General features: G+C 37.0%; 1 protein-coding gene and 2 long non-coding RNA genes across 19 annotated transcripts; 1 reads left to right on the top strand and 2 right to left on the bottom strand.

The window, feature by feature from the left end:
• Positions 1-638: 638 nt before the first annotated feature.
• On the bottom strand, positions 639-3011 carry LOC143885540 (uncharacterized). The gene is made up of 3 exons (XR_013253425.1): positions 2770-3011; positions 2445-2489; positions 639-692 (listed from the first exon to the last, which is right to left on the bottom strand). It is a non-coding gene; the product is annotated as an uncharacterized LOC143885540 (long non-coding RNA).
• LOC143885539 (uncharacterized) lies at positions 1864-15012 on the top strand. 17 transcript variants are annotated; one of them, XR_013253417.1, is made up of 12 exons: positions 1864-2012; positions 3601-3772; positions 4015-4138; positions 9798-9903; positions 10147-10272; positions 11583-11638; positions 12020-12060; positions 13004-13063; positions 13784-13933; positions 14013-14094; positions 14363-14429; positions 14519-15012. XR_013253417.1 is itself a non-coding variant. In XM_077389756.1 (11 exons), the coding sequence occupies exons 7-10, from the start codon at positions 12041-12043 to the stop codon at positions 14089-14091; spliced, it is 309 nt and encodes a 102-aa protein (XP_077245871.1). In that variant the 5' UTR covers positions 1864-2012; positions 3657-3772; positions 4015-4138; positions 9798-9903; positions 10147-10272; positions 11583-11638; positions 12020-12040; the 3' UTR covers positions 14092-14094; positions 14363-15012. The 17 variants fall into 17 exon arrangements, 9 of the variants coding, with proteins under 9 accessions (XP_077245871.1, XP_077245870.1, XP_077245875.1 ...); XM_077389756.1 differs by having other exon boundaries at positions 3657-3772; positions 14363-15012; XM_077389755.1 differs by having other exon boundaries at positions 4015-4122; positions 14363-15012.
• A 3670-nt stretch (positions 15013-18682) lies between these two features.
• On the bottom strand, positions 18683-21193 carry LOC143883793 (uncharacterized). Its single transcript, XR_013252543.1, has 2 exons — positions 20571-21193; positions 18683-20477 (listed from the first exon to the last, which is right to left on the bottom strand). It is a non-coding gene; the product is annotated as an uncharacterized LOC143883793 (long non-coding RNA).
• Between the last annotated feature and the right edge of the window lie 976 nt (positions 21194-22169).

The raw sequence follows: 22169 nt of genomic DNA, 5'->3' as shown, positions 1-22169 counted from the left end.
AGTTGGAATAAAAGTTGCACGAGATGCACAAAATACGCAGTCAATAATTAAGAAGATGAAATGATATGGATCAACTGAATTGATGGGCCCCTTCAATATCCACCGTAAATGTGATCAGTGGATTGAAAACGGAATGCTCAGAAAAAGTAGAATGGGGCCCATTTATTTGGATGATCTAAGCCATTTAGGAGTTTCTAGCCATTGCATTTGTGGTGTGACCCCTAAAATCTCCACCGTACATGTGCTTCTAACCCTTTGATTTGTGGTGGTCCCGTTCAATCTCGATCGTAGATGTGCTTATGCGAGAAATGAGATATGACCATGTGACCATCATGATGGGAATCAAAGTAAAGGGGGCACAATTATGTCCCATGTTTAATCTTGATCGGTTGATCACATTAGATAAGGTTATTGATCAATCGTTAGCATGTGAGAGCAGCCATGAATGAAGAGAGACACTTCTCTTTTACCCTTACACTTCTCACTGTGAAGCTTTATCTCACTCCCTCACTCCTGACATCTTCTGCATCCTTTAGTCCAAACACCATTCTTATCAATCGGTCAAACCATAGCAAGAAAATAAACAAAAAAATCACTAAAATTTAATCAACTCTGAGTCTCACGTGCTAGATGAAGTGGTCACAACATACCCCATCTAGGCCATCCTCTTTTACGATTTTTACGTGGGGTACCTGCAATACAATCCACCATAATGAAACCCATAACCAAAAATCAGCCCTATGAATATACCAAAATCCAAGGAAAGAAAAGGTCGGTTCTTGACATTTGAAAGAGAAAAAAAGAGTGATAGAATTGCAGATGAAAATGCAAATGATCCATGACTGATGAAAACAAAATCCAAAACAAACCCCTACCAAAAAGAAGTGAAAAAAGAAATCGTAACCCTAAAACTGCAGAAAAGAAGAAGGGATTAAGGGCAAAATGCTAAAAAAGAACAAAAACCTATGTGTGCCCAAAAAAATTAATCATCTTCTTCTTGGTTCTCTATCTGCTTTGCCTTTCTGTGTTTTTCTCATACCTCCCAAGGATTTTTTTTTTTTCCTTGAGGAAGAATAGGGAAGGGTATATGGTATAAGCTCTTTTTTTTTTTTTTCGTGGGGGGGGGTGGGGGGTGGTTTCCAAAAGAAGTCTTCTACTTTTGTTGTATTTGCAAAAAGAGTCTTTTTGTTTGACAATTTGCAAATAGAGTAGTAACGTTTGAGAGAACTTTGCAAATTAGGTCATGTCATTGGTTTGTGACCAAAATGTCCTTGTATTTAAAAAGACAAACAACCTTATAAAAAGACAAATATTTCTTCTGTATATACTAGCATTCTTATACATGAAACGACAAAAGTTACGGGCCCTACTCTATACATGGGCTCGGGTGGAGATCGTTGACCTACCCAATCATAGCATTCTTGGCCTATGCTATGCATAGGTGTAAAAACAATGAGCCCACCCTGTCACAACATATGCTGTAAAATTGTGAACCCTACTCTATACATAGGCTCTACACGGTAAAAGCGTAATGGAAATTTGTGGGCCCTACTCTATACATAGGCTCTACGCCATAAAAGAGTAATGGAAATTTGTGGGCCCGACCTGATGCATGGGTTTGAGTTGACTTGGTGTGACCTGCCCTATCAAAACATATACGTGAGCATCATGGGTATTTTAGTCTTTTTAAAAGACCTGCCCTATCAATACATATACCATTTACCCCTTAGTTGCAATCTCTATCCATTCGTGTGTGCATGGGTAAAAGTGTCCTTTAATGTAGCATTGAGACTTGTGACGAACTCTATCTAATACGTGTCCTCTCTCTCTAATACATCACATATACTACTTTCTATCTAATACGTCTCTCTTCCCCAATTGTCTCTCTAGCTGAAGGTTGTCGCAGACCCTCTCTCACCGCGCGAAATTCAGTTTCCCACTCGATCTCGATTCTTCTACCCCGAATAGCATTCCACCTACGATTTCAGGCTTGGAAATCCCTCTCAATCGAGGTACGGAAATCCGTGATTCGAGGGTTCAGATCTAAGATTTCATGAAATTTTGGGTTTTGAAAGTTTTTTTTGCTATTTTTTTTGGCATGTGTAGTCTACTGTAGAAAATTCGATTCGGAAATTTATATACTGATTTTGAGGAAAGCCAGAAATTTCTGATTGATCACATTAGATAAGGTTATTGATCAATCGTTAGATTGGTCTGTTGCATGTGAGAGCAGCCATGAATGAAGAGAGACACTTCTCTTTTACCCTTACACTTCTCACTGTGAAGCTTTATCTCACTCCCTCACTCCTGACATCTTCTGCATCCTTTAGTCCAAACACCATTCTTATCAATCGGTCAAACCATAGCAAGAAAATAAACAAAAAAATCACTAAAATTTAATCAACTCTGAGTCTCACGTGCTAGATGAAGTGGTCACAACATACCCCATCTAGGCCATCCTCTTTTACGATTTTTCCGTGGGGTAACACCTGCAATACAATCCACCATAATGAAACCCATTACCAAAAATCAGCCTTATGAATATACCAAAATCCAAGGAAAGAAAAGGTCGGTTCTTGACATTTGAAAGAGAAAAAAAGAGTGATAGAATTGCAGATGAAAACGCAAATGATCCATGACTGATGAAAACAAAATCCAAAACAAAGCCCTACCAAAAAGAAGTGAAAAAGAAATCGTAACCCTAAAACTGCAGAAAAGAAGAAGGGATTAAGAGCAAAATGCTAAAAAAGAACAAAAACCTATGGGTACCCAAAAAAATTAATCATCTTCTTCTTGGTTCTCTATCTGCTTTGCCTTTCTGTGTTTTTCTCAGACCTCCAGGGATTTATTTTTTTTTCCTTGAGGAAGAATAGGGAAGGGTATATGGTATAAGCTTTTTTTTTGGGAGGTTTTGCAAAAGAAGTCTTCTACTTTTGTTTTATTTGCAAAAAGAGTCTTTTTGTTTGACAATTTGCAAATAGAGTCGTAATGTTTGAGAGAACTTTGCAAATCAGGTCATGTCATTAGTTTGTGACCAAAATGCCCATTGTAGATTTCTTTACTCATAAAAAGACCAAAATGTCCTTGTATTTAAAAAGACAAACAAGCTTATAAAAGGACAAATATTTCTTCTGTATATACTAGCATTCTTATACATGAAACGACAAAAATTACGGGCCCTACTCTATACATGAGCTCGGGTGGAGATCGTGGACCTACCCAATCATAACATTCTTGGCCTATGCTATGCATAGGTGTAAAAACAATGAGCCCACCCTGTCACAACATATGCTGTAAAATTGTGAACCCTACTCTATACATAGGCTCTACGCCATAAAAGCATAATGGAAATTTGTGTGCCCGACCTGATGCATGAGTTTGAGTTGACTTGGTGTGACCTGCCCTATCAAAACATATACCTGAGCATCATGGGTATTTTAGTCTTTTTAAAAGACCTGCCCTATCAATACATATACCATTTACCCCTTAGTTGCAATCTCTATCCATTCGTGTGTGCATGGGTAAAAGTGTCCTTTAATGTAGCATTGAGACTTGTGACGAACTCTATCTAATACGTGTCCTCTCTCTCTAATACATCAGATATACTACTTTTTATCTAATACGTCTCTCTTCCCCAATTGTCTCTCTGGCTGAAGGTTGTCGCAGACCCTCTCTCACCGCGCGAAATTCCGTTTCCCACTCGATCTCGATTCTTCTACCCCGAATAGCATTCCACCTACGATTTCAGGCTTGGAAATCCCTCTCAATCGAGGTACGAAAATTCGTGATTCGAGGGTTCAGATCTAAAATTTCACGAAATTTTGGGTGTTGAAAGTTTTTTTTGCTATTTTTTTTGGCATGTGTAGTCTATTGTAGAAAATTCGATCCAGTTGCTTCGGAAATTTATATACTGATTTTAAGGAAAGCCAGAAATTTCTGATTGATAGTTCTAAGGTTCTTGCTCTCTCTTCCTAATATTTTTTTTATTGGTTTATTTTTGTGTTGTTTTGTCAGCTTTTAGATTTTGAAACTGAGACCGACGAAGGTACAGTCGGTGATACTAAGAAATAAAGGATTTCAGTTCACTTCAGATGGGATTGGAAGTTTTCTCATTAAAAAAAAGTACTGTAACTTTAAGGTTTGATTCTTATGATTTTACTGTGAACTTACATCTTGCTTCCACACTACAAGTTCGACTATGCCTTATCAAGTGATTTTTACGTCTCTCACACTATGTGTTGGATCATCTTATATACTTTCTTGCTTTCAAAGTAGAGAGGGCTGGACTACTTATTTGTAAATAATATTATTTTATGTTAATTGCATTTTGTAAATAGAGGCGTTAATGAGGCCACTTTCTAAGCCATTAACTATATCTTTTCTAAAACTGTTTGGGCATTAGTCGGATTAATTTTAGGATTTATTTGGAGGTTATTTTAGGAATGTATGAAGACCTCACTCTATTGTACACACATTCATGCTTTAATAGGAAATCCATTATGATGCCTTAATTCATATAATCTTTCACATTTTAGTCACCAAATACTATCTATATAATGAATATGCTTCCTCCAAGCCATCAATGTAGTTGCGGTGTTCTGGGCAAATACTTGCATCTGCTACGCGCCATTTGTATGATGAAATGCCTGAGTGAGATGAAATGATATGGACGACTATAATTACTGTGTATATAATCTCAGGGGTTCAAATGGTTCGCTTCTTACATGCACTTCATCTAACTTATTGTTTGTTTTGCCTTTGATTTGAGTTTCGATGATGGAATTTTGCGAGACTCAATAGTTTTTTGGGAGTTATGTGTATTGTAAAGGGTTGCACTCTCTTTCAATGTTGGTTTAGCATGTGTTGTCTTCTCATTTATATTCTACTAGCCGTACATTTACAAATAATCCATCCTAATTTTACACATGTCCAAATGTTATTTCTCCCTTCTCTTTGCAGAAGGTTTTAGGTTTTCAGTTTCTTTTATAATTTTAAAGATTTTTTTTATTCCATGGTGCTCTGTTGCTTGAAAGTCAGTTTGGCTGTTGGAATACTTTTTTGTTCGTTTGAATTATTTCCTTTTGTGTAATATCCGTTCCCCCTGGTTTGGTTGGAATTTTTGGTAGTTAGTGGCATTTGTACTTGGAATTTGGTAATCATTTGGTTTACTCTCTGTTTCAGCGAAGAAATTTTGCTTATATGTGTTTCCTAGGGTAACTGACTAATTTTAAATGCAATTCACCTCCATTTTGGGGGCTGATATGGTTTCCTAGAGTAACTGATTGAGGGGAGACTGGCACAGGATTATTATTTATTTTTTTAAATATTACTTGCTCACCAGTCACACTTGGGTTTTCATCCCTTCCTACAAATAGGGCTGCAACTCGGGTCGGGCGGGTCGGGTTTTGGAGAACCCAACCCTACCCGAGAAATATCTCGGGTCGGGTCGGGTCGGGTTTTTTTTCGGAAAACCCACGATTCCCAAACCCGGCCCTACCCATGATAAATCTCGGGTCGGTTCGGGTCGGGTCGGGTTTTTTCACGTTGACGCAAATTTTTAAGGAAATTTCTTGTTTGGCAAGGCAACTCAACTCATAGAAGCAGAAATTACACTCACATTACACTTGAATCAAACAATGATGTAATTACACTCACATCACACTTGAATCAAACAATGCTGTAATCAAACAATGTTGTAATTACGATCAAACAATGCTGAATCAAACACTTGAATCAACTCAACTCATAGAAGCAGAAAATTACACTCACATACAGTAACAGTGGGTGCGTGGGTTTTCACTTTTAACTTTAGGATAATTACATTTACAGCCCCTCTAGTTTCTGACACATCCACTTCCACCCCTATAGTTTAAAACGTGACAAATACACCCCTGTAGTTTCAATTTGTTTAAGGTTTGCCCCCTCAGCTGAAGGTTCGTCCATAGATTGAAGGGTTAGGATGATCCGATGGAGCTGATTTTTTGGGCACACCATATCTATGTCAGGACCCATCAAATGAACGCTTTGGATCATCCAAATAATGTGGGCCCCTACCCGAATCCAAACACTACCAAAAAATCATCCAAATAATGGGGGCCCACATTGTTTGGATGATCCAAAGCGTTCATTTGATGGGTCCTGACATAGTTAGGGTGTGCCAAAAAAATCAGCTCCATCGGATCATCCTAACCCTTCAATCTATGGACGAACCTTCAGCTGAGGGGGCCTACCTTAAACAAATTGAAACTACAAGGGTGTATTTGTCACGTTTTAAACTATAGGGGTGGAAGTGGATGTGTCAGAAACTAGAGGGGGTGTAAATGTAATTATCCCTTTAACTTTTAACTAACAATAGAAAAAAAATGTACACACTATAACTTATGTAACTCGGGTCGGGTCGGGTCGGGCCCCTTCAAACCCGGCTCGACCCGAGATTCATGCGGGCTTTTGAATGCTAAACCCGGCTCGACCCAAAACCCATGAAACCTGAACCCGACCCAGGCTATTTTCGGTTCGGGTCGATGCGGGTCGGGTTTTACCCGGCTCGAGTTGCAGCCCTACCTACAAATGTAGCACAATTTATTATTTATTATCCTCTCTCTAATATCATGTCTTCGTAGTGTCTTACAAAAGTACCATGCTATTCAAGACATTTGGCTTGTACATTATTTTGATATCTAGAACTGGATTTTCCTTGCTCTGGCATACTAATGTTTATGGGAATGTGACTTGTGATTTTTGTAGGGAAACCGTTTCACTACTTGCAGGATGCACGATGCTTCATACTGGCAATAACAATACTAAGTAATTTCACATCACATCTGAATCGTTCTTAAAATTTGCAATTTCTAGAAAACTGTATATGATTTTAAGACTGATGTATTCGAATTCTTGCTCACAGTGCATAATTGAATCAATAATTACTCATATTTTGATTTTAGGGCTGCTGTATTGAAATTTCTATTCGTAGTGCTTAATTGAATATGGGATTATATATATTTTGATTATGAATGAGGATATGTGAATAATATGACATGCCCCATTCTCTCTCTCTCTCTCTCTCTCTCTCTCTCCCGTCATATATGCTTTCTTCATTAGTACTTGAGCTTTGCAGATAGGGTTGTTGCAAGTTTTTACATCAGGTATATGATTCTTTTTCTCTTATTTTCTTTTCCAACTTTTCTTTTCAGTTTTTTTGGGTCTATATGTATTCTTTGTCGCCCCGTGCATCTCGCCCCATGCATCGCACGGGTTTCTTACTAGTATCTATAAAGCTGAATGTGGTAAGCTGGGGTGTCGCCACGTGGCACCCCCACTACATCCCGAAATTTAAAAATGCCTATAAAGCTGAATGTGGTAAGCTGGGTATACATGCAACTTCTGCGTATAGCGCCTTTATTTAAAAACACCTGTAAAGCTGATGTGGTAAGCTGGGTATACACACAACTTCTGCGTATAGCACCTTTTAAGACAAAGGGAAATACACGCAAGTTTTTAGTCGATGGAGCTTGATTTTCGCAGATAGGTTTGCCATGTGTCACCCCGTCGAATTTCAAAGTCACTATCTATGTGGGAATTTTAAAACTCACTTTCATATCTATCTAAATAAAAAACTGCACCCAAATTGTTTTACTCAGATTTCGTATCCCACATGTACTAGAATCCCCTTCTTTAAAGACTTTTCCTAAAAAATAAAGATATTTTCATTTACTGACTTTTGCGGAAAGGAATTCTCATGTTTTCATTGCATGAATGAGGAAGACGAAGCCAAAGAGAGGTAAGTTTTTTTTTTTAATTTCCTTGATTTTGTTTGAGATGATGCCAACCTTTTTGGGTTTTACTTTTTTATTCAAGTTATTTTTTTTCAAGTTTTTCCTGAGATTTAGTGGTGGCTTCAACCATTTTTTCAGTTTCTCCCCCTTATTTCGTTAAGGTTCTTTCCTAGATTTAGTTGAGGTTCCTCATGTTTTTTTCCTAGATTATGTTAGTTTTTTTTTTTTCCTAGTTTTTTTTATTTTGTTTGGGTATGATTAATCTTAGATTTCCATCTAGTGGTTTTTTTTTTTTTTTTTTAATTGGGGTTTTCTTTAGACCTGGCAAACGGGTAACCCGCGCGGGTACGGGTACCGACGGGTACGCGTAGCCTTTCATGAATCCGGAACCCACCCGGGGCGGGTATGGGTATACCCGCTAGGAAACCCGGCAAATTTAAAGAAGAATTATATATATATTTACCAAAAGAAATTATATGATGAATGGGTGTATGAACACATAAAGGTGGTACGATGGATGTGCAAGCCTTGATATTTAATCCAACAGCAGCTTCTTAACAAGTCAGCTGCTGTTGGATCAAATATCAAGGATGGGATGATGAGTACATGTTTATATGCCCATTCATCATACAATTTTTCATTTACTTTAACAGGTGTTTGTTTTGGTACAACCAAAGATACCAGTTACATAGTCTGATTGCTTTGACTTGTTTTGTTGGCCCACCCACATAGTCTATTTTTTACTGTTTAGTGTTTAGTCCTTAAGAATAAAAAGTTGAAAACCAAATGGCGGGTAACCCGCGGGCACTCACGGGTACCAATGCCCAACCCAGACCCACCCGCGGGTCACGGGGTACGGGTTGGGTGCAGGTATTTTTTTTCGCGGGTAATAAAATTGGTACCCGTACCCCTGTGGGCCTGGTGTACCAAAGGGTACGGGTCCCATTTTGCCAGGTCTACTTACTCCCCTACTCTTCAAGCCTATGCCACGTAACCAAAAACTTTTAACGACTATTCTCCAAGGTAATTCTAGGCAAATCCAATGCTTGTCTCCTCCATGTTGGCTACCTATTCCACTACTCTATGAGTCCATGCAACCAAACAAACCCTCATAGAAAATAGTTCTACTAATTAGAATTTTTGAATTATCTAAAGAATTAGATAAACTTGCATGTATTTTAGAAATGTATCTTACTTAGCAATTCAAAGTTGTCCGTGTGGGATCTAGAAACCAAGATAGTCAAGATTCTCTATGGCGTGCTACACACTCACGTGACAATCTCAATCACTCTTGGAAAACACTTCAAAACGGGATCCTGTGCCAAAAATAAAGAGATGGGAATCACCGAAGGATTTGGATATTTTTATCCTTTTTTTGGATTTGTGGGGATGCACGCTTCTCTTTTTGTCTCTTGCGCAGGTGTAACGAAAGAGGATCTTGTGCTTTTTTCAGCACAGGATCCCGTCTTGCTAGCAACCCCCATCACTTTTTATATTGCCTTCATCTTACCCTCACGGATGATAGTCCCAATCAAGGTTTAAAATTTCGGTTCTACTTTTGCTTTATTTGCAAAAAGAGTCTCATTGTTTGACAATTTGCAAATAGAGTCGTAACGTTTGAGAGAACTGATGCATGGGTTTGAGTTGACTTGGTGTGACCTGCCCTACCAAAACATATACGTGAGCATCATGGGTATTTTAGTCTTTTTAAAAGACCTGCCCTATGAATACATATACCATTTACCCCTTACCAAAACATATACGTGAGCATCATGGGTATTTTAGTCTTTTAAAAGACCTGCCCTATGAATACATATACCATTTACCCCTTAGTTGCAATCTCTATCCATTCGTGTATGCATGGGTAAAAGTGTCCTTTAATGTAGCATTGAGACTTGTGACGAACTCTATCTAATACGTGTCCTCTCTCTCTCTCATACATCAGATATATTTTTATACTTATACTACTTTCTATCTAATACATCTCTCTTCCCCAATTGTCTCTCTAGCTGAAGGTTGTCGCAGACCCTCTCTCACCGCGCGAAGTTTCGTTTCCCACTCGATCTCGATCCTTCTACCCCGAATAGCATTCCACCTACGATTTCAGGCTTGGAAATCCCTCTCAAATGAGGTACGAAAATCCGTGATTCGAGGGTTCAGATCTAAAATTTCACGAAATTTTGGGTTTTGAAAGTCTTTTTTGCTATTTTTTTGGCATGTGTAGTCTACTGTAGAAAATTCGATCCAGTTGCTTCGGAAATTTATATACTGATTTTGAGGAAAAGCCGAGAATTTCTGATTGATAGTTCTAAGGTTCTTGCTCTGTCTTCCTAATATTTTTTTTATTGGTTTATTTTTTGTGTTGTTTTGTCAGCTTTTAGATTTTGAAACTAAGACTGACGAAGGTACAGTCGGTGATACTAAGAAATAAAGGATTTCAGTTCACTTCAGATGGGACTGGAAGTTTTCTCATTAAAAAAAAAAGTACTGTAACTTTAAGGTTTGATTCTTATGATTTTACTGTGAACTTACATCTTGCTTCCACACTACAAATTCGACTATGCCTTATCAAGTGATTTTTAGGTCTCTCATACTATGTGTTGGATCATCTTATATAATGTTTCTTACTTTCAAAGTGGAGAGGGCTGGGCTACTTATTTGTAAATAATATTATCTTATGTTAATTGCATTTTGTAAATAGAGGCGTTAATGAGGCCACTTTCTAAGCCATTAACTATATCTTTTCTAAAACTGTTTGGGCATTAGTCGGATTAATTTTAGGATTTATTTGGAGGTTATTTTAGGAATGTATGAAGACCTCACTCTATTGTACACATTTTAGTCACCAAATACTATCAATATAATGAATTTGCTTCCTCCAAGCCATCAATGTAGTGGCGGTGTTCTGGGCAAATACTTGCATCTGCTACCCGCCATTTGTATGATGAAATGCTTAAGTGAGATGAAATGTTATGGACGACTGGGTATATAATCTCATTCTCAGGGGTTCAAATAGTTCGCTTCTTACATGCACTTCATCTAACTTATTGTTTGTTTTGCCTTTGATTTGAGTTTCGATGATGGAATTTTGCGAGACTCAATAGTTTTTTGGGAGTTATGTGTATTGTAAAGGGTTGCACTCTCTTTCAATGTTGGTTTAGCATGTGTTGTCTTCTCATTTATATTCTAATAGCCGTACATTTACAAATAATCCATTCTAATTTTACACATGTCAAAATGTTATTTCTCCCTTCTCTTTGCAGAAGGTTTTGGGTTTTCAGTTTCTTTTTTAATTTTAAAGATTTCTTTTATTCCATGGTGCTCTGTTGCTTGAAAGTCAGTTTGGCTGTTGGAATACTTTTTTGTTCGTTTGAATTATTTCCTTTTGTGTAATATCCATTTCCCCCCTGGTTTGGTTGGAATATTTGGTAGTTAGTCGCATTTGTTGTTGGGATTTGGTATTCATTTGGTTTACTCTCTGTTTCAGCGAAGAAATTTTGCTTATATGCGTTTCCTAGGGTACTTGATTAATTTTAAATGCAATTCACCTCCATTTTGGGGGCTGATATAGTTTCCTAGAGTAACTGATTGAGGGGTGATTGAGGGGAGACTGGCACAGGATTTTTTTTTTTTTTAATATTACTTGCTCACCAGTCACACTTGGGTAGGCTATATAATACAAGTTGAGCTTTTCTTTGCCATTGGCATAACATTTTTTATTGTCCATGATCATTTTATTGATTGGATGGTGATAAAATCCTATTGTGCAATTTTTAATCTTAATTTTGTTTATTCGGAGGTGAATTGCAGCTTAGGAGGATAGATCTGTTTTGTGGAGATAGTGTAGGCTTCGTGGACAAATAATTGTAAGTTGAATGCGGTTCTTTTCTGTGCATGGGTTCACTTTCAATCTATATGATTTCCTATTTTATGAACTACTGAGATTATATATCGCGTACTTCCATCTTTTTTAATGATTACACCTGATTTTGGATTTGTCTGTATTGTTTTCTATATACTACTATCATTTTTTTTCAAAAATTTACTAGCTTTATCCTTTGTATCAATATTTGTTTTACCTATTGGACTGATAACTGATTTACCTCTCAATGACTTGGCAGACTGGTTGTGTTTTAGAACCAATTGTTTCAATTTAAGTAAGCTTTGTGTCTATTAAATATCTATATTTGCAAGGATTTTGGAAAGCCTTCCTTTGGCTATTGGATTGATTTTCCTTTCAATGGCAGGGTAGTTTGGTTAGATTTTGGATGCAATTGTTTCAACTTGGGTAAGCACCAACTATTAGATTCTTATATTTGCCTGCATTTTGAGAAATCTTGCTTTGTGAATTGGACTGTGTTGATCCATCTTTAGCGGCCAAATATCAGCCAAAAACTTGAACTGTCAATTGCTTTCTTTATATTAGAGGAGAAAAATATCTGTCTTATGTTCTTCCCCAACTTTAAAGGCCAAGTTGGGAATTAATCTTTGGGCTTAGGTTTGATTCTAAATACCTTACAAATGAACTACAAGTGCCAATGAAGTAAATTGTGATGAAGTTGGACAACTTCAGCTCCCACGATATACTAATTTCTAGATCTACATGCTGAAGGCTTTTTTGAACTTAATTTTTCTTCGTAAGTAACTTCCAATGCAGAAAAGCTCCTACTATGTCTACTGAAATAATAACTTCTACAGACCGGCACAACAAATATTGGTGTATGCTGTTAAGAATGAGTTGAAGATGCAACATTAGATTGGATTGATGGGCAAGTCATCACACATAAAAATAAAAACATAAATTGAGTTGACATGTCACTCATTTCAAATGTTTAATTTTGACACTTTGCTCGTTGCTCCAATTCTTCCCATCTGTCCATTGTCTCTAAAAAATCTATATTTTCTTCAAATTACTCAAATACTTCGAATACAAGTTGAATCCATTATTTTATATATTTGAACGAATGAGTAATTTGCGTTGTTCACTTTGTACATCTTCATATTGCTATGGCAATTCAAGCCATTATTCTGCTACAGTTTTCATCCTTTCCTACAAATGCAGCACTATTTATTATTTATTATCCTCTCTCTAATATCATGTCGTCGTAGTGTCTTACAAAAGTACCATGCTATTCAAGACACTTGGCATTTACATTACTTTGGTATCTAGAACTGGATTTTCCTTGCTCTGGCATACTAATGTTTATGGGAATGTGACTTGATATTTGCAGGGAAACCGTTTCACTACTTCCAGGATGCACAATGCTTCATACTGGCAATAACAATACTAAGTAATTTCACATCACATCTGAATCGTTCTTAAAATTTGCAATTTCCGGAAAACTGTATATGATTTTAAGACTGATGTATTCGAATTCTTGCTCACAGTGCATAATTGAATCAATAATTACTCATATTCTGATTTTCGGGCTGCTGTATTGAAATTTCTATTCATAGTACTTAATTGAATATGGGATTATATATTTTGTGATTATAAATGAGGATATGTGAATAATATGACATGCCCCACACACTCTCTCCTCTCTCTCTCTCTCTCTCTCTCTCTCTCTCTCTCTCTCTCTCTCTCTTCATATATGCTTTCTTCATTAGTACTTGAGCTTTGCAAGATAGGGTTGTTGCAAGATTTTACATGAGGTATATGATTCTTTTTCTCTTATTTTCTTTTCCAACTTTTCTTTTCAGTTTTTTTGGGTCTATATGTATTCTTTGTCGCCCCGTGCATCGCACGGGTTTCTTACTAATCCTATATATATATATATATATATATATATATATATATATATATATATATATATATATATATATATATATAAAGCGGAATCCTACCAGCTGTGGTGGTGCCACGTGTCAGCCCCTCCTATACACGCTCCTCTATCGACGGAATTGAAATTTTAAGAAGCCTCTTGATCACGTTTTGCCAAATCTCTCAAACGTGGAGATTTGGCATTTAGTAGAGTCGTTTCTGTATTTAAATTGAGTTAAATCTGCAGTTATTATGGAAAAGGAAACGATCAAATGCTTGATATCATCCCTTCATTCATTACCATATACATCAAACCACTCTCTCCAAAGAAAAGAGCCCTCTCTCCTCTGTATGGTTCTCATCCGCGTCCTCTCCCACTCATGAGCTCTCAAAACCGGTAACAACAGTGAGTAGTCTTCTTCTCCTAGCTATCAGCAATAAAAACCACTTCTCACAGAAATTGAATATTCTTTCAGGAATGTTGTTCTAATGTTTATGATACGAAGTGGATTGGTGAGTGGTTTCTTTCTAGCTGAGAAATTCCTTCAGATATAACAGGTGAGAGTTGGGTTCTCTCTATTGATCTATACATATAAGAGCCCATGAAAAAAATGGCTTGGTGTTTGATTTTGTTTTGTTAATATTTTTATATGTGGATGTTTTTCCACCAATTATTAGATGGTAATTCTTTTGGTTAACAGAATATCCACGGGAAGAGAATCTGATGGTTTATTTGAGTTGCAGATATGTGAATTGTAGGCAACTTTAAATTCCTCTATCTTTTTCTTACCTCTCTCAATTGACTAACCATTATTCTTTCTTGCAGGTTTCAACATTCCAATGTTGGAGAGCACTCCTTAGCAGTAGGGGTTCGACCCATATGCCATTTTCAGGTACATTATTTACATCATTGATCATATTTGGTTCGACCATTAGTGGGAATTTTCTAAAGCTTCATGATTTTCATTATTTACATCCAAAGCATCTCAATTGGTTCCACGTCACAAGTAGTTGAATGCCTTTCCCAAAATCTGGTGCGGTAGAGGAAGGTAACGATTTTCATGATTTGAAGACAAAGCTTCTCAATTGGTTTTATTGGGGTCATCTATTGATCAGAAAGGGGGAGCTGGATAGGTGTGGATAGGTGTTTGCAAGAAGTGGATGCTTCTGCTCTTGGGCTACAAGGTATGCAAATTAGGGGGTGCAACTCGGGTCGGGTTGGGTCCAACCCGAGCCAACCCGAGGAACCCATTTTTCCAACCCAACCCGATTTCCAACCCGGCTGGACCCAACCCGACACAACCCGATTTGCAGTCAGGTCAACCCGACCCAACCCGATTTTCAATTCATGCACATGTTTTTTGTGGGCAACACTGTTTTTTTTTTTTTTTGCTCACATTCCTACACAGGCATCCACCATATAAAAACTCTTTGTAACTGAACAAAAGGATAAATTTATGTTGAAATTTAAGCACATTTCTAGCTTCAATGGGAAATGAGTTCAGTTGAAATCGGGTTTTAAGCACATTTAAGCACATATCGGAATTGGAAATCGGGTTTCGGGTCGGGTCGGGTTGCTCCCCCAACCCGACCCAACCCGATTTCCAATTCGGGCTGATTTTTCCCAACCCAAATTCGGGTTCAACCCGTCGGGTTCGGGTTGAACCCAACCCAAGTTGCACCCCTAATGCAAATCAAGAAGAAGCCTTATTTTTCTTAATTTCTTTACAGTTAGAGGTCTACAACTATTTAACATCAAGGACGACACCTTTGTTCATTTGACATTCAATATAGACAATGTTAGCATGGATCTTTGTGTACGAATATTAAGTGATGACTTGAAAGGATACGCTATAACTTAATCCAATGGAAATTTTCAGCACGAGGCTCGCAGCTCAGTGTATATCTTAATGGATTTTCACTATAGTATTTTTTTTAATGTATACTATGAAGTTGTGCTATAGTGTATTTGGTACTTAATGGATTTTGAGCTATAGTGTATGTATCTCTAGATTTCTCTTTTTCTTATTTTTCGTTCGCTTCATTTGATTCTTTGTTTTTCTTTGTTTTTTCGTGATGCACGGGTCTTTTTTTCTTTGTTTTAGTTTTAAATCATAATTTTTTTCCTCGCCCCGTGCATCGCACGGGTCTGCAACTAGTATCTATAAAGCTAAATGTGGTAAGCTGGGGGTGTCGCCACATGGCACCCCCACTGCATCCCGAAATTTAAAAACGCCTATAAAGCTGAATGTGGTAAGCTGGGTATACACGCAACTTCTGCGTATAGTGCCTTTTTTTAAAAGTGCCTATAAAGTTGATGTGGTAAGCTGGGTATACACACAACTTCTGCGTATAGCACCTTTTAAGACAAAGGGAAATACACACAAGATTTTAGTCGATGGAGCTTGATTTTCGCAGAAACGTTTGCCATGTGTCACCCCGTCGAATTTCAAAAGTCACTATCTACGTGAGAATTTTAAAAGTCACTTTCATATCTATCTAAATGAAAAATTGCACCCGAATTGTTTACTCAGATTTCGTATCCCACATGTACTAGAATCCCCTTCTTTAAAGACTTTTCCTAAAAAATAAAGATATTTTCATTTACTGACTTTTGCGGAAAGGAATTCTCAAGTTTTCATTGCACGAATGAGGAAGACGAAGCCAAAGAGAGGTAAGTTTTTTTTTTTTTAAATTTCCTTGATTTTGTTTGAGATGATGCCAACCTTTTTGGGTTTTACTTTTTTATTCAAGTTATTTTTTTTTTCAAGTTTTTCCTGAGATTTAGTGTTGGCTTCAACCAATTTTTCAGTTTCTCCCCCTTATTTCGTTAAGGTTCTTTCCTAGATTTAGTTTGGGTTTCTCATGTTATTTTCCTAGATTACGTTAGTTTTTTTTTTCCTAGTCGCGCGGGTACGGGTAAGAAATACCGGCGCGGGTACGGGTAGCCTTTCATGAACCCGGAAGCCACCCGGGCAGGTATGGGTATACCCGCGGGTAACCCTGCAAATTTGAAGAAGAAATTATATATATATATATACTAGTCGCAGACCCGTGCGATGCACGGGGCGGCACAAAAAAAGAAAGCTTTATAACTTTTTTTTTTAAAAAATAAGAAAAGAAAGAATAAAAGATATAGAAAAAATTTCAACAGAAGTGGCCATAAGAAATCCATCCAAAGAAGCAAGGACACATATCTTTAACCAAAAATAATGAATAATTGAAATACTAATATTTGAAATACATAAAAAAAATTCATCGCAAAAACAAAGGAATTCATAAAATCTCGCCAAACAGATCAGGATTCCGAAACAAAATCAGAAATAAAACACTTACTTTAGAAAGAATGAAGCAAAATAAGAACATCATAAAGCACAAACAGTTATGAAAAAAAAGAAAAAAAAAACATAAAAGAAATATCAGACATTAATCAGAAATTCACTTCGCATATTTGCAAGGAAGTGATGACCCGCAACAAAGATAGAAACACAATATTTATGGATTCGAAGGAATTCCTGATGCAAATCATCAATCAAAACATTTAAAATAAAACATTTTTAAAGGCTACAAAATAGGGGGTTCTTATATAATTGGACGTGCATGCATTATAGGATTGAATCCTTAGGAAAAGGAAGAGTTACAGGATGTCAAATAATTTTTGTGGATTTTCAAGCGTCTTTTAAGACCCCATTTATAGCGGTTGTCGAAAAACTTCTCTAATTAATTGGATGTGCAAGCGTTTTAGAATTTAATCATCAGGAAAAGGAAAGGTTACATGATCTTAAATATTTTTGTGGATTTTGAAACGCCTTTAAGACCTCATTCATAGCGGTTTTCCAAAAACTTTTCCAATTGCGGGGTATAGAATGGGCCAGAATTGATTGGGTAGAGGCCCTTATTTGGAAAGAAAAGTTATGACGTTTTGAGTAACCTAACATATAGGCCAGAATTGATTAGGTATAGAAGAATGGGATATAGAAGGGTGCCACGTGGCAGCACCACGTTGGAATATTGAAGTTACAAAAAGATGCATTGTTGAAATATTTTTAATTAGGTGGAGGTGAAGAGGCATTCGTGAAAAGACATTTGGGAATTATAGACGGATGGGTTGTGACCGTTCATAGGGGTTTGGCTGGGTGGAGAGAGAGAGAGAGAGAGAGAGAGAGAGACGAAAGGGTGTTGTGAATGGTTGGGTTGTGACCGTTCATAGGGGTTTGGCTGGGTGGAGAGAGAGAGAGAGAGAGATGAAGGGGTGTGTTGAATGGTTGAATGCGGTTTGCAAAGGGGGTGCCACGTGGCACACCCTCAGCATACCACATCCAGCTTTATATATATATATATATATATATATATATATATATATATATATATATATATATATATATATATATATATACATATATATATATACACACACACACACACACACACACACAAGTAAAAAACCCCATGCGATGAACGGGCTGACAAGAACTGTACGGACCACATCATAGGTTGATCCAAACCGTCCATGTGATGGAACACAATATCAATAGGTTGTGCCCGTAAAATCATTTCCATAGGCTGATCCTAGCCCTCCAATCTATAGAGGTTTCCATTATTAAAAATGAATAAAGGACGGGGGTAGGATTGAAATTATGTGGCTCTAATGGGTGCCTTTGTTAAAAAGCATAAAGGTGGTAGGATTGAAAATACGTGGGTTGAATGGGTGCCTTTGTTAAAAAAAAGTCAAAAAAAATGATGTGTAATTCTCATAGAATTTTGGGAGAAATTCAAATAATTCTCTCCTTTTCTCTTCTGCTAGAAAACTCACTACTCACTGAATGTCATATCTAACAACTATCAACTTTCCAACAGCTGAATTAATACAATTAATTGATTAATTTGGCAAAACATAAAGGATATATTCCTGACTCAATTTAAAAAGGATAGAACTTGTGGTACACGCTTACACCAATTTAATAGGATATCCTAAGCATATGAAATATACAACGGATTAGGGTGTGAACATCGGCTGTTGTCAGAGAACCCATTCCATGGAGATGAAGTCTAGGCGTGAGAATCTTGAAATATTGGTATTTTTCAAGTATTCGGTACGATACTTAAATGGTACATTCATAGGAATCCATGTAACATGCACTAAGAATTAACGCAGATAAGTTATTATGTTTGTTTCTCAACCTCAAAAGAGAGGAAACTATTCACACCTAGACTGTATCTATTTCAACAAAAAACTATTAATATGCAGAGGAATACTCTCATTGCCCATCAAAATCCTAAAGACATACACAGCCATGATTCCAACATCAAATGATAATTGCAGACAACATAAATGCAATTGGGTTAAATCATCCTGAGCATGGAAATTTTTCTGTTGATCGTTGGATCTAGATAGGTAAACCATGTCAACCTTGCAACTCTTCCCTGCCAAAAGGGGAAAAAAAGCAATGGAAAAACCCACATCAAATAAATATGCAATGAATCAGCATGATGAAAATGGAAGGGATTTGGAGGCTTCGAAACAGAAAATCGTGCACTAATAAGAAAGATATAATAAATAATAGTATTAGTGTTATAGACTATGTGATATATTTTGTTTGGATTATTTGATCCCTATCAGAAAGTTCCCTTTCTTTGGATTGAGCCTTTAGCTCAGTTGGTTAAGGCTTTCTTCTGCAACTCTGAGGTGAAAGGTTCAGTCCAGCTTACGTACCAAAAAATGCCCCACACCCCCAATATTACAATCTCAGGCATACATTATGAGATGCCAAATGCAAATGCTCAACTCCTCTCAGTTCTTAAGCATAACTAATGATCTGTTTCCAAGTCATAACCCAAACCAATTTGGGGACAACAAAGGTTAATTATTACATGCAGGAGAAAGGGCTGAAGTGGTCGAAGAGTTAAAATTGAGTCGTGCTATGCAGTATTAGTTTGTAGACCGTAGTGGAATCATGTAATGAAGGTTCAACTATAGTTATTTTGATGTAAAAATTATAAAACGTTTAAAATATATGTTAAAACATAACGTAATGAAAAATTACATGGGACAACACATCAGAAAAGAGGACAGATAAAAATCAGTAAACTAACATAGTAGGATCATTCCGAAAAAGAAAGATCCATGATTGTCTCTGTACCAAAACCAAGTTCAAAATTAATTAGGAAGAAAAGGGAGAAAATATAGGAGAAGAACACATTAAATGTGGGTGTGTAAGGACCAACCTTTTGAGAGAAAAACAAACCTGTTAAATTAACAAACCCAAATCAATCTCTTTTTAAATAAGAGAAAAACAAAGCAAGGGACACCATTAAAAAGACAAATCATTATGAAAAAGAAAAAGGAGAAGACAAATAGGAGGCTTTGTAGCTATTTCAAAAAAAAACAAATAGGAGGCTTTGTAGTTAAAGGTCATTCGCAAGCTTTAAAAGAGCTTACAATGGATGTAGGTTGCATTGGAAAATGCCCAAATCAAGAAAAAAGCATCGACAACCATGATGAGGATCCTTGTACGCATATGTGGGTCTGTAAAGAGAATTGAAGTGAGATGCAGTGTATAAAACAAATCAAGTCGGTATTATCCTTAACTTGGAGAAGGAAAAGCGTCTCAACGTCAAGAGACCAAGGTATAAATTTTATGAGAAGTTAAGTTGCTTGACAAATTTTTTGAATTAGACAAAGCGCCACGGAAAACCCCAATACCAGGTCGAATTTCAAGATGAAAAGCTAACTAATAAACAAAAAGAATGAAGGCCAGAAACTTGCGTGCATACAACAGATGTATTTTTTCTCACCCTTTAAACAAAAACAAAACCATTTAAAACCTTACAGAGTCATAAAAAAAATAGGCATTCTATCTATCCCAACAAAAGAGAAAAGCGAGGAGGAAAATTTCACACCTTTTCATAGGACAGCTTCTTGGCAGAAATTGCGGATTTCTCTTCAGAAACATGAAAGGTTAGAAAATTTATTAAAAAAAATTGTGTTGCATATAGAATTAAAAAAATTCAGAAAAAGGAAGAATATGTCCCACCTTTAAATGAGGCGATTTCATCCTGTACAAAAACCACCTGGGTTTCCTCTTGTCCTCCTTCCAGGAACAACCACACAAACCTCTCAATTTCAATCAGAAATCTTGATGAATGAACTCAAACCCCTGGAGCCGTAGGGTTGAAACTCAGAAAATAAACAAAGAAAAAGAAAAAGAAGAGCGTAGGTAAGGGGTTTCATGTAAAAAGAGAGAGAGGGTTTGAGAGTCAGAGAGAGACAGAAGCAGTGCGAGGGTTAATGTCGAGGTGAGGAATACAAACACAGAGAATGCGTTTATCGGCACGGGTTGAGATGGGAAACCAACCGACATCTCGAGAGAGAGAAAGATAGGGAGAGAGAAAATCTCGAAAGAAAATCTCGTAGAACTCTGGGCAAGAGAAAACGTTTAGATGGGGATAGCAACAGAGATCTCGAGAGAAAGAGGGAGAAAATATCCAGAGAAAATCTCGAAAATTTCGGGGGGAGATTTTCCCTCTCTAGGTAAGACGAAAGGAGGGGCTGACACCTAAGTAAAGTTTTTTAAAAACGTAGAAAATATATGGTAAGACGAAAGGGGAGGCTGACACGTAAGCATGAATGAACAGTAGAATAGCTGTTCCTCTTTAATATAATATATATATATATATATATATATATATATATATATATATATATATATAGAGGAATAAGATTGTGCGCTCGACCGCACCAAGCTTAGGTGCGGTCGAGGGCCCAAAACTCATGTGGGCCCACTTTGTTAGATGATCCAAAGCATTTATTTGCAAGGCCCTTACATAGATAGGGTGTGTACAAAAAATCAGCTCCATAGGATCATCCTAACCCATCCAAAAGTGGAGGGCAAAATGGACAAACATCGTTTGCCACAAATCTGCCCATTTTTACCCTCTACTTTTGGAGGGGTTAGGATGATCCAATGGAGCTGATTTTTTGTACACACCCTATCTATGATGGGGCCTTACAAATGAATGGTTTTGATCACCACAAAAAATGTGGGACCCATGTGTTTGGGCCCTCGACCGCATATAACCTTATATGTGGTCGACCGCACACTCCTTTTCCTCATATATATATATATATATATATATATATATATATATATATGAGAATAGAGTTCCTAAGGGTGCCCTCATATAAGCTTATATGAGGTGGCTCTCCCAAAACATAAGGGGCCCACATTGTTAGGATGATCCGAAGCATTCATTTGAAAGGCCCCATCATAGATAGGGTGTGTACAAAAAATCAGCTCCATTGAATCATCCTAACCCCTCTAAAAGTGGGGGCAAAAATGGGTAGATTTGTGGACAAAACCTGTCTATTCATTTTTGCCCCCACTTTTGGAGGGGTTAGGATAATCCAATGGAGCTGATTTTTTGTACACACCCTATCTATGATGGGGCCTTTCAAATGAATGCTTCGGATCATCCTAACAATGTGGGCCCCTTATGTTTTGTGAGAGCCACCTCATATAACTTATATGAGGACACCCTTAGGAACTCTATTCTCATATATATATATATATATATATATATATAGGTTTACTGAGCTGTCATCTAACAACAGACAGAATATCATAGAAACTAAA

The sequence above is a fragment of the Tasmannia lanceolata genome, unplaced genomic scaffold (genome assembly GCF_043159265.1).
Source record: "Tasmannia lanceolata isolate RefF3 unplaced genomic scaffold, GAP_Taslan_0.1 ptg000008l, whole genome shotgun sequence".
NCBI classification, from domain to species: Eukaryota; Viridiplantae; Streptophyta; class Magnoliopsida; order Canellales; family Winteraceae; genus Tasmannia; species Tasmannia lanceolata.
The sequence above is the reverse complement of the archived record's forward strand: the minus strand, read 5'-3'. Positions and strand labels throughout refer to the sequence as shown.